This window comes from Aegilops tauschii, chromosome 5 (genome assembly GCF_002575655.3).
Source record: "Aegilops tauschii subsp. strangulata cultivar AL8/78 chromosome 5, Aet v6.0, whole genome shotgun sequence".
Lineage (NCBI taxonomy): Eukaryota > Viridiplantae > Streptophyta > Magnoliopsida > Poales > Poaceae > Aegilops > Aegilops tauschii.
In genome coordinates, this window is record NC_053039.3 from 374500066 (window position 1) to 374520972 (window position 20907).

The 20907-nt window shown below is 43.0% G+C and overlaps 1 protein-coding gene across 3 annotated transcripts; it reads right to left on the reverse strand.

Moving 5' to 3' along the window:
- Positions 1 to 10544: 10544 nt before the first annotated feature.
- On the reverse strand, positions 10545 to 20799 carry LOC120964813 (protein FAR1-RELATED SEQUENCE 5-like). 3 transcript variants are annotated; one of them, XM_073500422.1, is made up of 7 exons: positions 20640 to 20799; positions 18619 to 19558; positions 13639 to 13785; positions 13478 to 13570; positions 13255 to 13380; positions 10970 to 13174; positions 10545 to 10892 (listed from the first exon to the last, which is right to left on the reverse strand). In XM_073500422.1, exons 3-6 carry the CDS (start codon positions 13780 to 13782, stop codon positions 12527 to 12529), a joined length of 1011 nt encoding a protein of 336 aa, XP_073356523.1. In that variant the 5' UTR covers positions 13783 to 13785; positions 18619 to 19558; positions 20640 to 20799; the 3' UTR covers positions 10545 to 10892; positions 10970 to 12526. The 3 variants fall into 3 exon arrangements, with proteins under 3 accessions (XP_073356523.1, XP_073356524.1, XP_040245720.2); XM_073500423.1 differs by having other exon boundaries at positions 13478 to 13546; positions 18615 to 19558; XM_040389786.3 differs by having other exon boundaries at positions 18615 to 19558.
- Between the last annotated feature and the right edge of the window lie 108 nt (positions 20800 to 20907).

The following is a 20907-nucleotide window of genomic DNA, read 5'->3' on the forward strand; positions in this document are numbered from 1 at the left end:
GTTGAGACTCCGTGATAGCATCCACGGGGTAGCTAGCAGGAGCCGTCAAGACATGCTCCGGCTGAAGCAGCTCGGTGGAAGCCACGCTGCTTCTCCGCTGAGATGGTGCGGTAGCTTCGGGGGTAGTTTCGGCATGTCGATTGCCGTCTCGTTCCTCTAGCGCTTGAACCCTTTCGTGCAGCTTCTGAATTTGGGTCTGCTCCATTTTTTCCTCCTCTCCTGGCTTTTGTAACCGCCTGCGTCCGGAAAACCAGCTTTCCATGGAATGGAGCCTGGCGTGCCTCGTGTCCGTCCAGGGTGCTCAGGATTCCCGAGGGCCATTGTGAGCTCGTCGTTCTCTCTGTCTGGAACGAACGTCCCTTCCTGCGCTGCATCGATATATTGCTGAATCTTCTTGACTGGTATTCTCAAAAGCTCGTTCGTCCAAACGCACCTCCCTGATACAGGGTCCAATTTTCCGCCAGCCCCGAAGAACCAAGTCTGGCAACGGTCTGTCCAATTCATTGTCTGTGGTTCGATCCCTTTTTCAAGCAGATCATTCTCAGCCTTGGCCCACTTAGGCCGAGCTTTGAGGTAGCCACCTGACCCCGTGCGATGGTGAAGCTTCTTCTTCGCAGCATTCTTCTTGTTTGTCGCTGACATCTTCTTACTCTTTTCCGATGTCTTGTGGGCCACAAATGCGGGCCAGTGATCTCTGATCTTCTCATACCGGCCGATGAATTCGGGTGTCTCTTCTTTGTCGACAAACGTTTTCAGCTCATTCTTCCACCTCCTGAATAGGTCTGTCATCTTCTTAAGAGCATGAGACTTGATTAATTGCTCTTTAACTGGCTTCTCCGGATCCTCCTCTGACGGTAGGGTGAAATTTGCCTTCAGCTCAGTCCAAAGATCATCTTTCTGCATATCATTGACATAAGACACCTCAGGGTCTTCCTTCTTAGGCTTATACCATTGGTGGATGTTGATCGGGATCTTGTCCCTAACAAGAACCCCGCACTGAGCACCAAATGCTTCCTTTGTCCGGATGGGTTCAATCGGTTGGCCGTCGCGCGCGATTGGTGTGATCTCAAACCTTTCATCCGAGCGCAACTTTCTCTTCGGGCCTCGTCTCTTTACCGAAGTTGTGCTTGATCCGGAGGGCTAGAAAAAAGAAGAAAGACGAGAGTTAATTAATATGTGTACATACCAAAACAATGAATGCATCAATTAGCTAGTCAGCACAAGCTTAACTAATATATTTACCTGGCCGGACTCTGTTCGGTCACCGGAGCCGTCACCACGGGCTCCTTCTTGCACCAGCATTGGGTCACCGGAGCCATCATATCATGTCTTTCCTCCTCCACTCTTCGATCACCGTAGCCTGCTTCTTCACCCTGTTCTTCCAGACCATCATTGTCGTTAAGATACGACAAGATATCACCTCCGGCTAAGATTATGTCCCCCAACACCTCTTCTGCTTGCTCGTCTCGTCCGTGCTCCATTGTTTCTGCAAATATTACAACATGGCAATTATTACACAAACATGACAGCAGGTGGATATATTAGTGCAAACGTAGACCTAGCTTATTCCGGGTTTGGGGTGGCCTCGGCAACGCTTCAAGGGTAGGGGCGCGGCGGGAGGGGGTAAGAGACCGACATCGTTTTTTCTAGGGTTTGGGTGTCCTCGAGAGTTTTGGTCGAGCGAGAGGGCCAGGGGGTGCTCCCGTGGTATAAGTTATCACGGTCGAGAGGGGGTATAAATATTGACCGTCCATCATGTCGAAGTTATCTGGGAGGGAGTTATATATATCGACAACGACGACATACATACATGGGAAAATAATGTTATCGGGGAGGGGGTATATCGACCCCCCCCCACGTGTTGAAGTTATCGGGAGGGGGTTATATCGACAGCGACGACATACGTACATGGGAAAATAATATTATCGGGGAGGGGGTATATCGACCCCCCCTCGTGTTGAAGTTATAGGGAGAGGGGTATATCGACGACGACAGACCCGATAAAACATAAGAAAACGAAGAAGAAATAAAAAGAGGAGAAGAAGAAAGGAATAGAGGAGAAGATCGAAGAAAAAAAAAAGAGGAGAAGAAGAAAGGAATAGAGGAGAGAAGAAGAAAAAATAGATTTTTTTCTATTTTTTCTTCTTCTCTTCTATTCCTTTCTTCTTCACCTCTTCTTTTTCTTCTTTTTTCCTCTTCTTATTTATTTCTCCTCTTCTTCCTCTCCTCTTCTTCTCCTTTCTTCCTCTTCTTATTTTCCTTTTTCCTCTCATTCATAAAATAATGTTCAAATAGAAAATTTCGAAAAAAAAGTAAAGGTTTTGCCTAATGCATTGTTCATATGAATATACAAACATTTGCATATTCTACAATAATTAATATCACCAAATAAATCTATGAACAGAAAAAAATCCTAACTTTTCTAAAAATCTATCTTTTGCATATATACATGAACATATATATACACAGAGAACATATATACATACATATATACATTTTTATAAAAATGCAAAAAAAAGATCTAAAAAAAGGACATATAAACATATATACACACATACATATACTCATACATATACATATAATCAGGAAAAAAACATCATATATATGTGCAGAAAAAACAAGGGAGGAAGGGGGCAGTGTCGGCCCTGACCAAAGGATGAGAGGTGCGGCGTGGTCGGGGTAGGGGCAGAGGCATGGCGCGCGTCGGGGTAGAGGCGACGGCGGCGTGGTCGGGGCAGGGGCAGAGGCGATGGCGGCGTGGTCGGGGCAGGGCGAGGCAGAGGCGACGGCGGCGTGGTCGGGGCAGCTGGGGCGACGACGACGTGGTCGGGGCAGGGGCGCGCGGCGTGGTCGAGGCGGGCCGCCGGTGGCGTGCTTGGGGAAGGGGCGGCTGCGCGTCGACGAGGCAGCAGAGGGCGGCGACGGCGTTGACGGGGCGAGCTCGGGCAGCCTGGCGGCGTCGTCGGGGCGGGGGAACTGATGCAGAGATGAATCTGAAAAACGCTAAGTGCTTTCTTATATACTGAGAGCATTGGTCCCGGTTCGTGGCACCAACCGGGACCAATGCCCCCCTTTAGTCCCGGTTGGTGCCACCAACCGGGACCAAAGGCCTCTTTTCAGCAGCCCAAAGGGCGGGAAGCGGCAGCCTTTGGTCCCGGTTGGTGGCACCAACCGGGACTAAAGGGGGGCATTGGTCCCGGTTGGTGCCACGAAATTGGACCAAAGGGTGGCATTGGTCCCGGTTCGTGCCACCAACCGGGACCAATGGCCTTGCACAGCGGCGTGATGGTGGGAGTTTAGTCCCACATCGCTAGCTGAGAGAGAGCCGCACCTATTTATAAGGTGCGGTGCGCCTGAGCTATCGAGCTCCTCTCTAAAGCAGGCTTACGGGCCTAACCTCTCTGTACATGCCCGTGGGCCTACTGGGCCTTCTGCGGGCCTGAATCCTGGCCCATGGATGGGTTTCTAGTCGTATTCAGGCCGTGGTTGCCCAGTAGGTGGCATAATTTTTATTTTTTGCCTGTTTTTTTTCTTTTTTGCTTTATTTATTTTGTTTTGTTTCTACTTACAACAAAAAACTTATTTATTTTATTTTATTTTGTTTCTAATTACTTATTTATTTTACTTTATTATGATTCTTTTTGCTATTAAAGTTTCTAACAAAAAAAGTTCTTTATGAAAATTATTTTTGCTTTCAATGATTTTGAACAGAAAATACTTCGATAATTTTAGTTGCATCAATTTTATATAATTTTAGTTTCAATAATACTAGAGGTTGCTTATAATGTTTTGAACAGAAAATACTTTGATAATTTTAGTTTCATAAATTTTATTTATGTTATTAAAGTTTATTTTATTTTGTTTCTACTTATATTTTTTATTAAAGTTTATATTATTTTGTTTGTAATTACTTATTTATTTTTTTGTTATTTTTCATGCACCATTTTTCATGCATTTACTGATTATTTTGAGCTATAAGACCCTAAAATTTAAAAGCATTTCAAATGAACTCTGAAAAGGTTGAAAGTTGGCATGGTATCATCATTTCATCCACATAGCATGTGCAAGAAAGTTGAGAGGGTTACGACAAAAACTGGATGCACTTCGTGTACGAAACGGACAATCTCTTTCGAAGTATCAGGATTTCATACGGAAACTCGTCTGTTACAAAGGGATTTCATTTTTTTAAACTTATTTGAACTCCTGACTTTTTGTGTGTTCAAAATGCACCATTCAAAGCCACATCATCAATTTTCAACCCTTTCTGACTTCATTTGTTATTTTTCATGCATTTACTAATTATTTTGAGCTATAAGACCCTAAAATTGAAAAGCATTTCAAATGAACTCTGAAAAGGTTGAAAGTTGGCATGGTATCATCATTTCATCCACATAGCATGTGCAAGAAAGTTGAGAGGGTTACGGCAAAAACTAGATGCACTTTGTGTATAAAACGGACAATGGTATCATACTCGTCTGTTACAAAGTTGGCATGGTATCATCATAATAGTTGCGGGAGAAATTCTTCACTTTTTCTTCGCTTGTGTCATTTGCCTATTGCGCCGTAACCATGGATAATCTTCATCGTTTATCAGGATGCTTGGGTCAGCCTTGACTTTGAAGGGAGGAATTTCATGAAACTTTTCATAATCTTCAGACATGTCTGTCTTGCCCTCCACTCCCACAATGTCCCTTTTTCCTGAAAGAACTATGTGGCGCTTTGGCTCATCGTATGATGTATTCGCTTCCTTATCTTTTCTTTTTCTCGGTCTGGTAGACATGTCCTTCACATAGATAACATGTGCCACATCATTGGCTAGGACGAATGGTTCGTCAGTGTACCCAAGATTGTTCAGATCCACTGTTGTCATTCCGTACTGTGGGTCTACCTGTACCCCGCCTCCTGACAGATTGACACATTTGCACTTAAACAAAGGGACCTTAAAATCATGTCTGTAGTCAAGTTCCCATATTTCCATTATGTAACCATAATATGTGTCCTTTCCCCTCTCGGTTGCTGCATCAAAGCGGACACCGCTGTTTTGGTTGGTGCTCTTTTCATCTTGGGCGATCGTGTAAAATGTATTCCCATTTATCTCGTATCCTTTGTAAGTCAATACAGTCGAAGATGGTCCCCTAGACAACGAGTACAACTCATCACAAACAGTGGTGTCACCTCTGAGACGTGTTTCCAACCAACTGCTGAAAGTCCTGATGTGTTCACATGTAATCCAGTCGTCACACTGCTCCGGGTGTTTGGAGCGCAGACTGTTCTTGTGTTCATCGACATACGGGGTCACCAAGGTAGAGTTCTGTAGAACTGTGTAGTGTGCTTGAGACCAAGAATATCCGTCCCTGCATATTATTGAGTCCCCTCCAAGCGTGCCTTTTCCAGTCAGTCTCCCCTCATACCGCGATTTAGGGAGACCTATCTTCTTAAGGCCAGGAATGAAGTCAACACAAAACCCAATGACATCCTCTGTTGGATGGCCCATGGAGATGCTTCCTTCTGGCCTAACGCGGTTACGGACATATTTCTTTAGGACTCCCATGAACCTCTCAAAGGGGAACATATTGTGTAGAAATACGGGCCCCAGAATGACAATCTCGTCGACTAGATGAACTAGGACATGCGTCATGATATTGAAGAAGGATGGCGGGAACACCAGCTCGAAACTGACAAGACATTGCGCCACATCACTCCTTAGCCTTGGTATGATTTCTGGATCGATCACCTTCTGAGGGATTGCATTGAGGAATGCACATAGCTTCACAATGGCTAATCGGACGTTTTCCGGTAGAAGCCCCCTCAATGCAACCGGAAGCAGTTGCGTCATAATCACGTGGCAGTCATGAACTTTAGGTTCTGGAACTTTTTCTCTGGCATATTTATTATTCCCTTTATATTCGACGAGAAGCCAGTCGGGACCTTCATACTGAGCAGGCATTCAAAGAAGATTTCTTTCTCTTCTTTCGTAAGAGCGTAGCTGGCAGGACCTTCATACTGCTTCGGAGGCATGCCGTCTTTTTCCTGCAAACGTTGCAGGTCCTCCCGTGCCTCAGGTGTATCTTTTGTCTTCCCATACACGCCCAAGAAGCCTAGCAGGTTCACGCAAAGGTTCTTCATCACGTGCATCACGTCGATTGAAGAGCGGACCTCTAGCTCTTTCCAGTAGGGTAGGTCCCAAAATATAGATTTCTTCTTCCACATGGGTGCGTGTCCCTCAGCGTCATTCGGAACAGCTAGTCTGTTGGGACCCTTTTCAAAGATTACGTGTAAATCATTGACCATAGCAAGTACGTGATCATCGGTACGCATGGCGGGCTTCTTCCGGTGATCTGCCTCGCCTTTGAAATGCTTGCCTTTCTTTTAACATTGATGGTTGGTCGGAAGAAATCGACGATGGCCCAGGTACACATTCTTCCTGCATTTGTCCAGGTATATACTTTCAGTGTCATCTAAACAGTGTGTGCATGCGTGGTATCCCTTGTTTGTCTGTCCTGGAAGGTTACTGAGAGCGGGCCAATCGTTGATGGTTACAAACAGCAACGCGTGCAGGTTAAATTCCTCCTGTTTGTGCTCATCCCACGTACGTACACCGTTTCCATTCCACAGCTGTAAAAGTTCTTCAACTAATGCCCTTAGGTACACATCAATGTCGTTGCCAGGTTGCTTAGGGCCTTGGATGAGAACTGGCATCATAATGAACTTCCGCTTCATGCACATCCAAGGAGGAAGGTTATACATACATAGAGTCACGGGCCAGGTGCTGTGATTGCTGCTCTGCTCCCCGAAAGGATTAATGCCATCCGCGCTTAAACCAAACCATACGTTCCTTGGGTCAGCTGCAAACTCAGCCCAGTACTTTCTCTCAATTTTTCTCCACTGCGACCCGTCAGCGGGTGCTCTCAACTTCCCGTCTTTCTTACGGTCCTCACTGTGCCATCGCATCAACTTGGCATGCTCTTCGTTTCTGAACAGACGTTTCAACCGTGGTATTATAGGAGCATACCACATCACCTTCGCAGGAACCCTCTTCCTGGGGGGCTCGCCGTCAACATCACCAGGGTCATCTCGTCTGATCTTATACCGCAATGCACCGCATACCGGGCATGCGTTCAGATCCTTGTACGCACCGCGGTAGAGGATGTAGTCATTAGGGCATGCATGTATCTTCTGCACCTCCAATCCTAGAGGGCATACGACCTTATTTGCTGCGTATGTACTGTCGGGCAATTCGTTATCCTTTGGAAGCTTCTTCTTCAATATTTTCAATAGCTTCTCAAATCCTTTGTCAGGCACAGCATTCTCTGCTTTCCACTGCAGCAATTCCAGTATGGTACCGAGCTTTGTGTTGCCATCTTCGCAATTGGGGTACAACCCTTTTTTGTGATCCTCTAACATGCGATCGAACTTCAGCTTCTCCTTTTGACTTTCGCATTGCGTCCTTGCATCGACAATGACCCGGCGGAGATCATCATCATCAGGCACTGGTTCCTCTTGATCTTCAGCAGCTTCCCCCCCCCCCCTTGCAGCATCATTGGGCACATCGTCTGGTTCCTCTTGATCTTCAGCAGCTTCCCCCGTTGCAGCATCACCGTATTCAGGGGGCACATAGTTGTCATCGTCCTCTTCTTCTTCGCCGTCTTCCATCATAACCCCTATTTCTCTGTGCCTCGTCCAAACATTATAGTGTGGCATGAAACCCTTGTCAAACAGGTGGGTGTGAAGGATTTTCCGGTCAGAGTAAGACTTCGTATTTCCACATGTAGGGCATGGACAACACATTAAACCATTCTGCTTGTTTGCCTCAGCCACTTCGAGAAAATCATGCACGCCCTTAATATACTCGGAGGTGTGTCTGTCACCGTACATCCATTGCCAGTTCATCTGTGTGCATTATATATAATTAAGTGTGTCGAAAACCATTACAGAACATCATGAATAGATAATTAAGTGACCAAATTAATAGAAGTTCATCATCACATTAAAACCAAAGTACATACATAGTTCTCATCTAACAATATATATATAGCTCTCCAGAGCATCTAATTAATTAAACCATACATTGAAACTATGTAAAACATTTCAATGCGAAAACAAATGTGATCATAATCGCAACCAAGGTAACAATTGATCCAACGGCATAATGATACCAAGCCTCGGTATGAATGGCATATTTTCTAATCTTTCTAATCTTCAAGCGCATTGCATCCATCTTGATCTTGTGATCATCGACGACATCCGCAACATGCAACTCCAATATCATCTTCTCCTCCTCAATTTTTTTAATTTTTTCCTTCAAGTAATTGTTTTCTTCTTCAACTAAATTTAACCTCTCGACAATAGGGTCGGTTGGAATTTCCGGTTCAACCACCTCCTAGATAAATAAAATCTATGTCATGTTGGTCGGCATATTTGTCATAAACAATAAATGAACCAAATAGTTATAAAAAGATAATATATACCACATCCGAATCATAGACAGGACGAGGGCCGACGGGGGTGGATACCAAAACCATCGCACTATGTAATAAGAAGGAATAATAAAAGTAACAAAATTAGACAAGTATCTATCTAAAGTAAGATTTTTTTTCTTTCAGAAAGAAGATAAGAACAAGAGGCTCACCACGGTGGTGCTGGCGACGAGATCGGCGCGAGCGATCGACGGCGGTGAAGACGGGGACGGGACGTGACGGACCGCTAAACCTAGACAAATCTCGGGGAAAATGGAGCTCGGAGGTCGAGTTTCGAGAGGAGAAAGATTAACTAGTGTGGCTCAGACATTTCATCGAACACCTCATGTGCATAGGAGGTGAGGTAGAGCACCCAAATGCCCTCCCCTCGCCGGCCAGAAAAACAGAGCACTGTGGAGTGCTCTGCTGTGGCGATGGGGTATATATAGGCAACTCATTGGTCCCGGTTCGTGGCACCAACCGGGACTAAAGGGGGGGCATTGGTCCCGGTTGGTGCCACGAACCGGTACGCATGCCCCCCTTTAGTCCCGGTTGGTGGCACCAACCGGGACCAAAGGCCTTGTGCTGCCCCGCATCAAAAGTTTAGTCCCACCTTGCTAGTTGAGAGAGCTCGAGAGTGGTTTATAAGCGCTGTTGCGCCCACCCTCTCGAGCTCCTCTCAACTGCAGGCTTTCGGGCCTAACCGTTCTCTTTGCATGTGGGGCCTACTAGGCCTTCTGCGGGCCTAAATCCTGGCCCATGATGGGTTTCAAGTCGTATTCAGGCCGTGGTGGCCCAGTAGGTGGCATAATTTTTTCCCTGTTTTTTGTTTTCTCTTTTGCTTTATTTATTTTGTTTTGTTTCTACTTACAACAAAAAACTTATTTATTTTATTCTATTTTGTTTCTAATTACTTATGTATTTTACTTTATTTATTTTATTTTTATTTATTTTACTGCTGCTATTTTTATTTATTTTACTGCTGCTATTTTTATTTATTTTATTAAGGTTTATTTATTTTATTTACTATAGTTTATTTTATTTTATTTTATTAAGGTTTATTTATTTTTATTTATTTTATTAAGGTTTATTTATTTTATTTACTATAAAAAATAAACATAGATGCGCCTATAGAGAAAATTCAACCTAAATTCATAATAAATTTCTATGAAATTCAAAGAAATTTACTCTGAATTTAGGTCAAATACCCTGTATAAGGGCATCTATTTTCACTTTGAGAGGAGCTCAACAAGGCAGAGAGGGACGGGCTTATAAACCGGTGTGAGCGCCCTTCGGTTGGCGAGGTGGGACTAAACTCTTACCGCTACTAGGACCAACCCTTTAGTCCCGGTTTGTGGTATGAACCGGGACTAAAGGGTGAGCCTCTGGTCCCGGTTCAAGCCACCAACCGGGACCAATGGTGGTGGGCCAGGAGCGAGGCCCATTGGTCCCGGTTTGTCCCACCAACCGGGATCAAAGGGGCCAGACGAACCGGGACCACTGCCCCCACGAGATCCGGCAAGCCACTGGTCGCACGAACCGGGACCAATGCTCACATTAGTCCCGGTTCGTGACTGAACCGGGACTAATGTGAATATTGCCCTGTGACCAAAGCCCAGTTTTCTACTAGTGCCCCGACCAGGTGGCCAGCGCGGTCATTTAAACAGGCTGTAATCAAAATAAAAATTGTTAAATGGGCTCGGCAACGGGAGCGGCCGTGTGTCGCGCCGTCTAACGGCATCCGTCACCCCCCTCCACGTCATCGCGACAAGCGGCCCGAGTTACACTACAAGCCATAAAATGGTGGGTTTTTATTTTCTTTATGGGGGGAAAATGGTAGGTTTTTGGTACGAAGTCTATACTATAGACCAAAGTGAGCTGGTATCTTCTATATCTAAATGGTGGTGAACCAAAGGAGTGAAAAAAATTAATTATTACCACACATAATTACATCTTCTATATCTAAACAACTAGCCACCACTAACCTATTTCTCTTAACATGCAAGTTTGCCACCTCGCATTCAACATGTATGGAGAAAGGTCCACCACAACATGCAAACAAAATATTCCCGCAACAACATATACATGTTACACGTAACCATTTCTCTATGAATATATTGCAAAACATTCCCGCAACAACATGCCGGGTATCGTCTAGTTTTCTAATATAATATAACTACAGTGGACAACATAAAAGATGCCATCATTACAATGGCTAAAATGCTATCCATTTTCCATGATTAAAGTCCTTAGTGACCGCCTCCTGTTTAGTCCTTATATGCTACAAGCACTATCTCAAGGTACTGGCCTCTTGCAATAGTATATATCATGTATCATGTATGCAGTAACACATTGTAAACACCTCACTATTAGATCACTGGATTCATCCTAACATAACTTTAGCAACTGTTCTACTCTTCTTCGCCCACCACGCTTCTGCACACGATAACGGGAAAAGTTAATGAATGACAAGTTAAAAACAATTATAACCTACAATGCATACAAAAACTTACTTCTTATTTAGCATTTCTTGCTGCGTTTAGTGTGCCCTAGCAATTTGCATGCGCCGCACCTGATTCCGATCTCGTCGTACGAAAGTGGCCTACCATTTTTCGACATAGGGCGGTTCTCATCTACCTTAGTTGCACCTTTCGTTGATACTTTAATAGGATCATGAACTTCAACTATGTTTCCTTCACCATCATCTACATATTCAATTGCACAAGTACTAAGGTCAGCCGTTTTCTTACTCAAATTTTCCTTTAGCTGATCATACTCATGGCTCTTAGCTATCACGGTCTTCAAACTCTCCTGTAACTGATCCCACAAAGTTGGGTGTTTGCATGCTGCATGCATAGCTTCTGAAGCCAACACACTGACCTGGCTATATTTCATTCTTTCGGCTGCTCCAGTCCATCCAAATCCCAACAGATCGCTTGTGCGCCTGGCGGGCAGTCCCAACCTTGCGTCTTTCGTGAACCGCACAAGAACTAAACACTTTGGTATTTCAGATATATTCAAGTACTTCAGTACATGGAATATGTGCTTGCAAGGTAGACCCTTTCGAATCATTCTTCTGCAGCTGCACCTTATAGTTTCTGCGGAATTTACTGGAGTGTACTCCACCCAAAAACGGCTCTTCCGGTTATTCTTCCAGGCCACGATGTACTGCTGTGATCCGTCTCCGAGCTTTATTTCTACAATCTCCATGCCACCAATTTTCCTAAGATCAGCTTGCAACATATAGAAGTTTGCTGGAGTGAAGACGTGAGAAGCAGCTATCTCAAGTTCCCTCGAGCTAGTAACTGGCACCGGTAAACTCTGTGAGGCCGTGCAATCATCTCGTGCCTCATTCTCACGGATACGTACAACGGTGTTCTCATAGTGCAAAATCATATCCACCAGGGTCATTTCACCGTCTAGGTGGAGGTGAAGGCATGAGTTTAGACTTTCACTCCTCTGGTTGCTTTTCATGCCAAGCCAAAAACCCTCTGTTAGGTAAGCCGCGGCCCACAGACTCCTCTTCTTATACATCCGTCTCAACCATGTTACTGTTTTTTCCGACTGCCATCTTTTGGAAAACGCGTGCCATCTCTCCTCAAACGTGGTCGTGGACGTGTTGTAGTACAGAAGAGTTCGGAACTCCTTCAAGGACTTGTGACTGAGGTGAATCTTCATTTTTTTTCTATGGGCCACGTACATATACGGTGCCACACGTCTGGCAAGACTTGGCGAATTGCCTTGATCATCGCAGCGTCGGCGTCCGTGATAACACTCTTCGGCATCTTTTGACACATGGACCTCAAAAAAGTCTCCAGCAGCCACACATATGTCTCTTCGGTCTCGTCCGAAACTATGGCACAAGCAAAAACAGTGGTCTTCCGGTGATTGTTAAGACCAACAAAGGGTATGAATGGCATACCATACCGGTTCATCTTGTACGTGCTGTCAAATACAAGCACGTCGCCGAAGTCCTCATAGTCATGACGAGACTGGGAGTCACACCAGAACATCCTATTCATATGTCCTTCCTTGTCTAGCTTGTACTCGAAAAAGAAGCTAGGATCCCTTTATTTCCTACTGACCATGATGCCTATGACTGTGGCAGCATCACCTTTTGAAAGCAGCTTCCTCTTCTCCCTGGCGCAAAGGTTGTATATTTCACGCCTGGTAAAACCAACACCGCCATACCATACATGTTTGCTGATGAAGGAATCCATCATGTCGTGAATTCTAATCCCTGCAGCTGCCATGGACAGTATCTCAGCTCTCTGGTACTCTTTGATTTTTCTGTGGGACCAAAGAAAAGGTACCTCGTCCGGTCCTGCCAAGATATGGCTATGCTTGTCCTCAAAACTATCAACATACCAAACCCCACGCTTTTGGTCAAGCTTCACGGTCAGGTGCGCTTCGCAGTGGCAGCGTGTCTCGGGTCTGAGCCTACGGCTGTGTCCTTCCTTGATTAGCAACCTGCTGTCACGTTTTCCTTGTCTGGAACAAACAAACCGCCTATAACGCATGTGACGTGACTCGGTTTTGCTATACCTGACCCTATTCTTTCTAATGCTGAAACCATTATCTCTAGCATAGCTGTTGTAGAAATCATACGCAGGCTCGTGAGACGTAAAAGTCATTTGTATTATCTGCATGAACATATCCCTCTTATCATCTGCACTAGCAGTATCTTGGACATTCTTTTTCCCCTCAACTTCTATCACCTACACAATCATAACATAGCCATGAAAACAGTTTTCTATGGTATAACATTACTTCCATACAACATTGATTACATACATACCTCACTCATGATGACCGACGATTGCGACTCCCCAGAATCAGGTGCAGCTAATGATTCGACATCAAGGCCTGTCTCCGCGTCGGATTCACCGTAATAGTCGTACGCATTATGACATTCGGAAATGAGCTGAAAAATATAACACAAATACATAAGTACTTATCATATAATATTCCAGGATTAATTCAATTTGCATGCATGCCAACAAAAAATTCCACTTCCATACCTGACTAATGTAATCTTCATTCGAGATCTCCGAGTTGTTTTCCTCACCATCATCATGCTCATTGTTTTCCTGACCATCATCATGTTCATCCATCTATAAATTTTCAAAATATAATATTGTCGGATGCCACCAAAAAATTACAACATGATAATGCCACTCACATTAAGATCTTCCAATACGTTCCCATTCTCTGACCTATCTCCACGATCTGAATTTTCATCATCTGACCAATCTTCTATCCAGTCTTTCATCAGTTCTCCAAACTCCATGTCATACATCATATCAGTTAACTCATCGTCCGCCATTTCCTACAACAATTAATATGTATCATCACATGTGCAAACATTATCAATGCTGACATATACAACACCTAGCGCACGATCACAGATGTTAAATAAACTACACCAACCGGAGAGCGCCCCAACCGAGGGCGTTCAGATCGTGCACACAACCGACGCCAACGACCTCTGATCGCCCATGGATCCTCCCCCCTCTCCACACCGAGCGGCGTTAAGGTACGTCCCACGAATCCAGTACGTGATCACTTTGGATCGCGAGAAGCAGCGCTACCAAGGATAACATGCGTCGCCGGATTCCTAGCCCACGGCACCAGTCGTGATTACTTTGGATCGCCGGATACCTAGGTAAGCCGCTGCATCAAATAACGGAGCCGTCGTGCACACAACCGACGGCAACTGACGCTAGGTTAACCCTAGAAAGAAGAAACCCACTTTAGCACGCGTGATCACTGTGTATATCACGACGAGCAGCACTACCAGAACAAGATCTGCGATGGCCTGGACCGTCAGAAAGCTAGGTTGCCCGCCCCGCTAGGTTAACCACTACGACGAAAACAGCGGCAGTTCGTTTGATGCTGCCGCGAGCGAGACAAACGTGGGGAAACGGGGTGCGGTACCTGCGAGCGCTGGAGGTTGACGACGGTGCCGCGCGCGCTCTCGGACGAGATCGCCAGCGATAAGATCACTGCCGCCGATATTCCTACAAAACCTCACCAGAATGATGGAGGAGCTGCGTGAATGATGAAGCTGCGTGATTGGTTAAGCTGCGTTATTGATGGATCGGCCGTCGGTAGGTCCTACATGGTTGTGGGGTCGTGTCATCCTTTTTTTCGGGATGTCACCGTATACATACGTATGGGTCATACGGGTTATACGGGGCTTGGATATGGGCTACGGGGCTTGGATATGGGCAGCGGCGGACCGGAGAAAAAATAGATGGCGGGGTTCAAGAATACCCCTAGGAAATTGAGTTAGGGGGGTGCACCGGAGCAAGCCTCACGGCTTTCTTTTCAAACTGACTACTCATAAGATAAATATGCAATGATTTTACATCTGAAAACATTTGGAAAAACAACTACATGTAACCATGTCTTCAGGCTGTTGGAAACTTTTCACACGTAACTACCAGTTTATCCAACACTTCTAAGCTCACAGCCTCATCACTAAAGCTCCTAATCAAAACAAGAATGATAGCGGTTTACCTTAAGACATTGGATGAGATATGCTTGACTTGCATATTCCACCACTCTATTGATCTTTGAGAATAAACTCAAGCCTGAAAGGAATCACTAGAGGAAGCAAACGCCACGTTCACAAATCACTGAAGGATACACAGCAACAACAGCTTCCATGGCTTTGCCTCTATCAGATCTACTGTGTATTGGGTATTTGAGTTATACATGCATGGAAACCTTTTTATCTCGACTTTCATGTAATGAAAAGGGATCATACATATCAAAACATGTTGGAAGAGAAAGGTGAGAACACTAATGCAATTAAAAACATTGAAATATGAGGTACAAGCACGACCCATGCCAACCGAAATGTACACATGTTACAGTTTAAAAGTGCATAGGTTACCATCAACCAAAGTGTAGCCTGTGGACAACTGGAGATCAGCAGCTGCGACCCCCATCAAATAAAAGCAAACAACAAATAGACAACTTAACAGATACGCAATTTCATTTGTCTGGGCTCTTAATAAATAATTCCACTTGAAGAAAGAGACTAGGATTGGAAAAGGGGAGACAATGATGGAGAAAGAGGATGAATAAGGGGGCATAAAGTAAAGCATAAGCAGATTTTTCCAGAAGTTGGCAAGTTGCCAATGGGAACAAAAGATGAACCAGCAGCAGCATCACAAAAAAAAGACAACTTAAAATCTAAAATCCACTGTCGGTTGGTGTGATATTTTATCATGCAAGACAACTTCCTCTGTGCTTTAGCTCCAGAACAACAATGATGTGTTTTGCTACGTCTATCAAGAAAGGAACTTTTAGGTACATGAATGGTGAATCATAACTCTGAAATTTATTGCTGAGGCTTCAATATAGTGAGATTTAATAGTAAACGGAGCACATGGTAAAATCTCAAGTGTTGTAGTTTTCTTTTTACAAAATATCCTTAGATGTTTGATAACCAGAGCTTAGCCTGCTTTCTCAAACAATATGTATGAATGTTGAGGTGCACGCAATGCAAGTGAACTATAATGTGTAATTTCGAGAAGATAATTATGAATTCTTGAGTTCTGTATAACTGATAAAGTTACAGATACTGAGGTGAACAGATGGGCATATTTATTTCACCATTGATATTCACAAGTTCTCTGGTGTAAATGTGCAATATAGCTTGGAGAGCAAAGACATAGAGAAGACTTTTGATGCAGCAGACTCATGCTTTGTCATAATCAAGATGACACTAAATATATTTTACCTACCAAATTCAAGAAGAAAAAAATACTCGCTCCAATCCAAAATAATTGACGCAGCTTTAGTACAACTTTAATTAATTTGGATCAGAGGGAATAGCATGTTTTCAACTCGTTTAAGCATGTGGAAACTTGTTCCTTACTGTGCACCTACCATATAATGCGATGACCAGTAGGCCTGGCGGAGGCAGGAACAATTTTAAGGTGTGGCGGAGGTACCTATTATATGCAGCTCAGCTCAAATCTTCAAACATGTACTATATATACTAGGTATACATGGCAAATTTTAGGTATGGCACAAACCATACCTTGCCAGATTGCTGGCTACACCACTTCAACAGGAGAGAGATTACTGCTAGGAAAAAGAGCATAGATATAGAAAATAAACACGCACCTAGCACCTTCATCAGCACAAAAATGGTTGTAATAAAAAAAAACAGAAATTGGAGGTCTCGTGTTATGTTTGCTTATTTCCATATTTATTCCAGAAACCATTAAAAACTTGATAACAGAGTAAGGATTGTCCCTGGTAGTTGAAGAAGGGCGTGGCCGCATGGAACTAGTTTAATTAGCATTTTCCGTTATTAGGATTGTTTAGAGAAAATGGGACACATGAGTTGGCTCTAACGGAAAAATAAATGGCACAAGTACAAATTTTAGTTCAGCCAAGGAAATAAAACCATCAAGTTCAATTATAGCTTACAGTAATTCTAGTCAATGGTTTTGTCCATTCATTACTTTCTAAAAAATTTTCCATACCTTAGCAAAATATGAATTTATTAGCAACCAAATTCGAGTTTTAATCAAAGTAACATTGAATGGCATATATCCAACTAGTCATAAACTAAAAAGACTAAACCATTGCGAATCTTAGGGATGCTTACTATTAGGTGCCCAAGGGGGTCTTCAGATGAGGTGGATTGCATAGACATTTTTTGTTAGTTGTTACTTAGTTCTAATTTGGATTAAATCAACCCTATCCAAAAAAGCCCTAAATGTTTTAATAGTTATCCAATATGCATTATGTTACCATGTACATGAACTTTGTAAACTATAGGGAAGTTTTCACATGTTCAAAGAAATACCAACACAAAAGAGAAGTGATGTCTCTCAATCTGGTGCATCTTTCCTCCTTAACCACAGGAGCACACAACAGTACTCCCTCCGTCCCCAAATAGGTGGCACATAAACTGAGTCAAAAAGTCAATGCTTTCTAAGTTTGATCAAGCATATATACAAAAATATGAAGATAAAAAATACCAAACCAATATCAATATATCCACCGTCAGATATATCTTCATTATGTCTCTATTCAATATTGTACTCCCTCTGTAAACTAATATAAGAGCATTTAGATCACTAAAGTAGTTATCTAAACACTCTTATATTAGTTTACGGAGGGAGTAGTTGTTAACAGTTTCCTCTATATATTTGATCAAACTTAGAAATAGCTGACTTTTTAACTGAATATATAGTACTCCCTCCGTCCAGAAATTCTTCTCGGAGAAATGCATAAAAATGGATGTATCTAGAACTAAAATACATCTAGATACATTCATTCCTCCGACAAGTATTTCCGGACGGAGGGAGTATATGCCATCTATTTAGGGCTGGAGGGAGTATTGCATTTTCAAATTCATGTATATGCTGCCAACAGAAGTAGTTCACACCGAAACAACCATATGATAGATAAGCCTACAGCCTAATGAATGTCCAAATGTTTTATTACTATAGTGCAAGTTCTTGTATGATACGAGCTCGATGATATACATTGTTCCATGACAAGCACATGCCTACCAATATCATCAGCAAGTGTTGGTCCCCTCCCCCCACCTATCCAAGCATCAGCAGGTGTTGGCCTACACAAACTACAGTTTCTTGATTTTATTACATTAGCACCATCCCCTTTTGGAAATAATAAAACATTGGCGTAGTCTTATTTTATACAAGCTCGATCATCTCCACTGTTCCATGCTGAACACATGCCTACCAATAGCATCGGCAAGTGTTGCTTCCCCAAACTACAGATTGTTGATCCCCCAAAAGCATCAGCAAGTGTTGGTCTCCCCAAACTACAGATTGTTGATTTTATTACATTCGCACCATCCCCTTTTGGAAATAATAAACATGGACGTAGTTCTTATTTTATACGAGCTCGATCATCTCCACCGTTCCATGCTGAACATATGCCTACCAATAGCATCAGCAAGGGTTGCTTCCCCAAACTACAGATTATTGACCCCCCCCCCCCCCCCCCCCCCGCGCGCGCGCGCAACAGCAGGTGTTGGATAAAAAACATGGTCGTAAGCAATAGGACAAAATGTTGCAATAGTATTCAATACACATTATATTTAAAATGCATATGGACTTAATAAACTGTACGGAGGTTTTCACAAGTTCAAAGAAATACCAACATGTCTTTTTTTAGCTTTTATGCTCTTGGCTAGCTCAGGATTTTGGTTCCCTTGCTTAGGAGGTTTCACCTTGTAAGCTTTTCCAATTTCTTGGTGTTCTTCTTCTAATAAAAAAAAGAATCACACTTCCTGGCACGTGTTTGAGCAAAAAACAAGCAATATCAACACATAAAAGTGAAAGGGCTGACAAGAGAAATCAGGTACCTCAATCTGGTGCACCTTCCCTCCTTAACCACAGGAGGAAACAACAGCATTGTTTTTTCAAGTTCATGCATATCCTGCTAACAAGAAGAACTCGCACACAAAAGCTGGTATACATTAGTTCACTAGACATCCAAATAGCAATGATGCAAAGTACTCCCTCTGTATCAGTGTCAAAAAACGTCTTATATTTTGACACGGAGGGAGTAGTTGTTATTTCTTAAGATACTCAGTTACTAGTGCAAGGTCTTACTCCCTCCGTCCCAAAATTCTTGTCTTAGATTTGTCTAGATACGGATGTATCTAATACTAAAACGTGACTTGATACATCCGTATTTAGACAAATCTAAGACAAGAATTTTGGGACGGAGGGAGTATTTGGTATGTGCTCAATGATATCCACTGTTACAGACTGAATAAGGGCAGCCCCTCCTCCCCAAAGGACAAATTCTTACATTTGCACCACCCCCTTCTGGAAACAATAAACATTGAAGCAGGCACTGGTCCACTCTTTGCAAGATTGCTACATAAATATTACATGAAGAAGCCAACCTTCAGCTTCTTCCCCAAAATTCACTTGACCATAGCTTGAAGTTGACATTGTGATAAAGGAAACTTGAGCATGCAAGTTAACACGAGCACATCCACTCAAGAAATACTTATCATGCAATAATTACTCTGGTCAACTCACAGATTTCAGATGGGAATGGGATTTTCTCTCCGAGCCACTGCAGCTATCCTGTATAAAGAATACCAAATCAATATCAATATATCCACCGTCAGATATTTCATAGTGTATTTATTAAATATTGTACTCCCTCCGTTTCTAAATATAAGTCTTTTTAGAGATTTCAAATGGACTACCACATACGGATGTATGTAGACATATTTTGAAGTGTAGATTCATTCATTTTGCTCCGTATGTAGTCACTTGTTGAGATCTCTAGAAAGACCTATATTTAGAAACGGAGGGAGTAGTTATTAATAGTTTCTTCCATACATTTGGTCAAACTTAGAAATAGTTAACTTTTTAACTGAATTTATAAGCCATCTATTTAGAAATGGAGGGAGTATTGCATTTTTGAGTCCATGTATATGCTGCCAACAAAAGTAGTTCACACCGAAACAACCATATGATAAATAAGCCTACAGCCTACCGAATGTCCAAATGTTTAATTACTAGTGCAGGTTCTTGTATGATACAAGCTCGATGATCTACATTGTTCCATGCCAAGCACATGCCTACCAATATCATCAGCAAATGTTGGTCCCCCCTTATCCAACCATCAGCAGGTGTTGGTCTCCACAAACTATAGTTTCTTGATTTTATTACATTAGCACCATCCGCTTTTGGAAACAATAAAACATTGGCGTGGTCTTATTTTATACAAGCTCGATCATCTCCACTGTTCCATGCTGAACACTGCCTATTTCAGCAAGTGTTAGTCTCCCCAAACTACGGATTCTTGATTTTATTACATTCGCACCATCCCCTTTTGGAAATAATAAACATGGACGTAGTTCTTATTTTATACGAGCTCGATCATCTCCACTGTTCCACGCTGAATACATGCCTACCAATAGCATCAGCAAGGGTTGCTTCCCCAAACTACAAAGTAATGCATTCGAGGTATTTCTTGCCATTTCAGTAGCATCAGCAAGGGCTGCTTCATATGGTTTCCTCTTGCAGTCTACTATTAGCATCAGCATGATAAGTGTTCTTCTAATAAATAATTTCACACTTTTTGGCAAGTTTTCGAGCAAAAAACAAGTAATACCAACACATAAAAGTGAAAGGGCTGACAAGAGAAATCAGGTACCTCAATCTGGTGCACCTTCCCTCCTTGACCACAGGAGCAAACAACAGCCTTGTGTTTTCAAGTTCACGCATATCCTGCCAACATGAAGAACTCGCACAGAAAGCTGGTATACATTAGTTCACTAGACACCCAAATAACAATGATGCAAAGTAGTTATTTCTTAAGACATTCAGTTACTAGTGCAAGGTCTTATTTGGTATGTGCTCAATGATATCCACTGTTACATATACAGAATGAGGGCAGCCCCTCCTCCCCAAAGGACGAATTC

Excerpts from the sequence above, each read along its gene's own strand:
- LOC120964813 (XM_040389786.3), bottom strand. Across the intron at positions 13,381-13,477 it reads ATGAAGATTACATTAGTCAG|CTCATTTCCGAATGTCATAA; the intron begins GTATGGAAGTGG and ends TATATTTTTCAG. Across the intron at positions 13,175-13,254 it reads CGTCGGTCATCATGAGTGAG|GTGATAGAAGTTGAGGGGAA; the intron begins GTATGTATGTAA and ends ATGATTGTGTAG.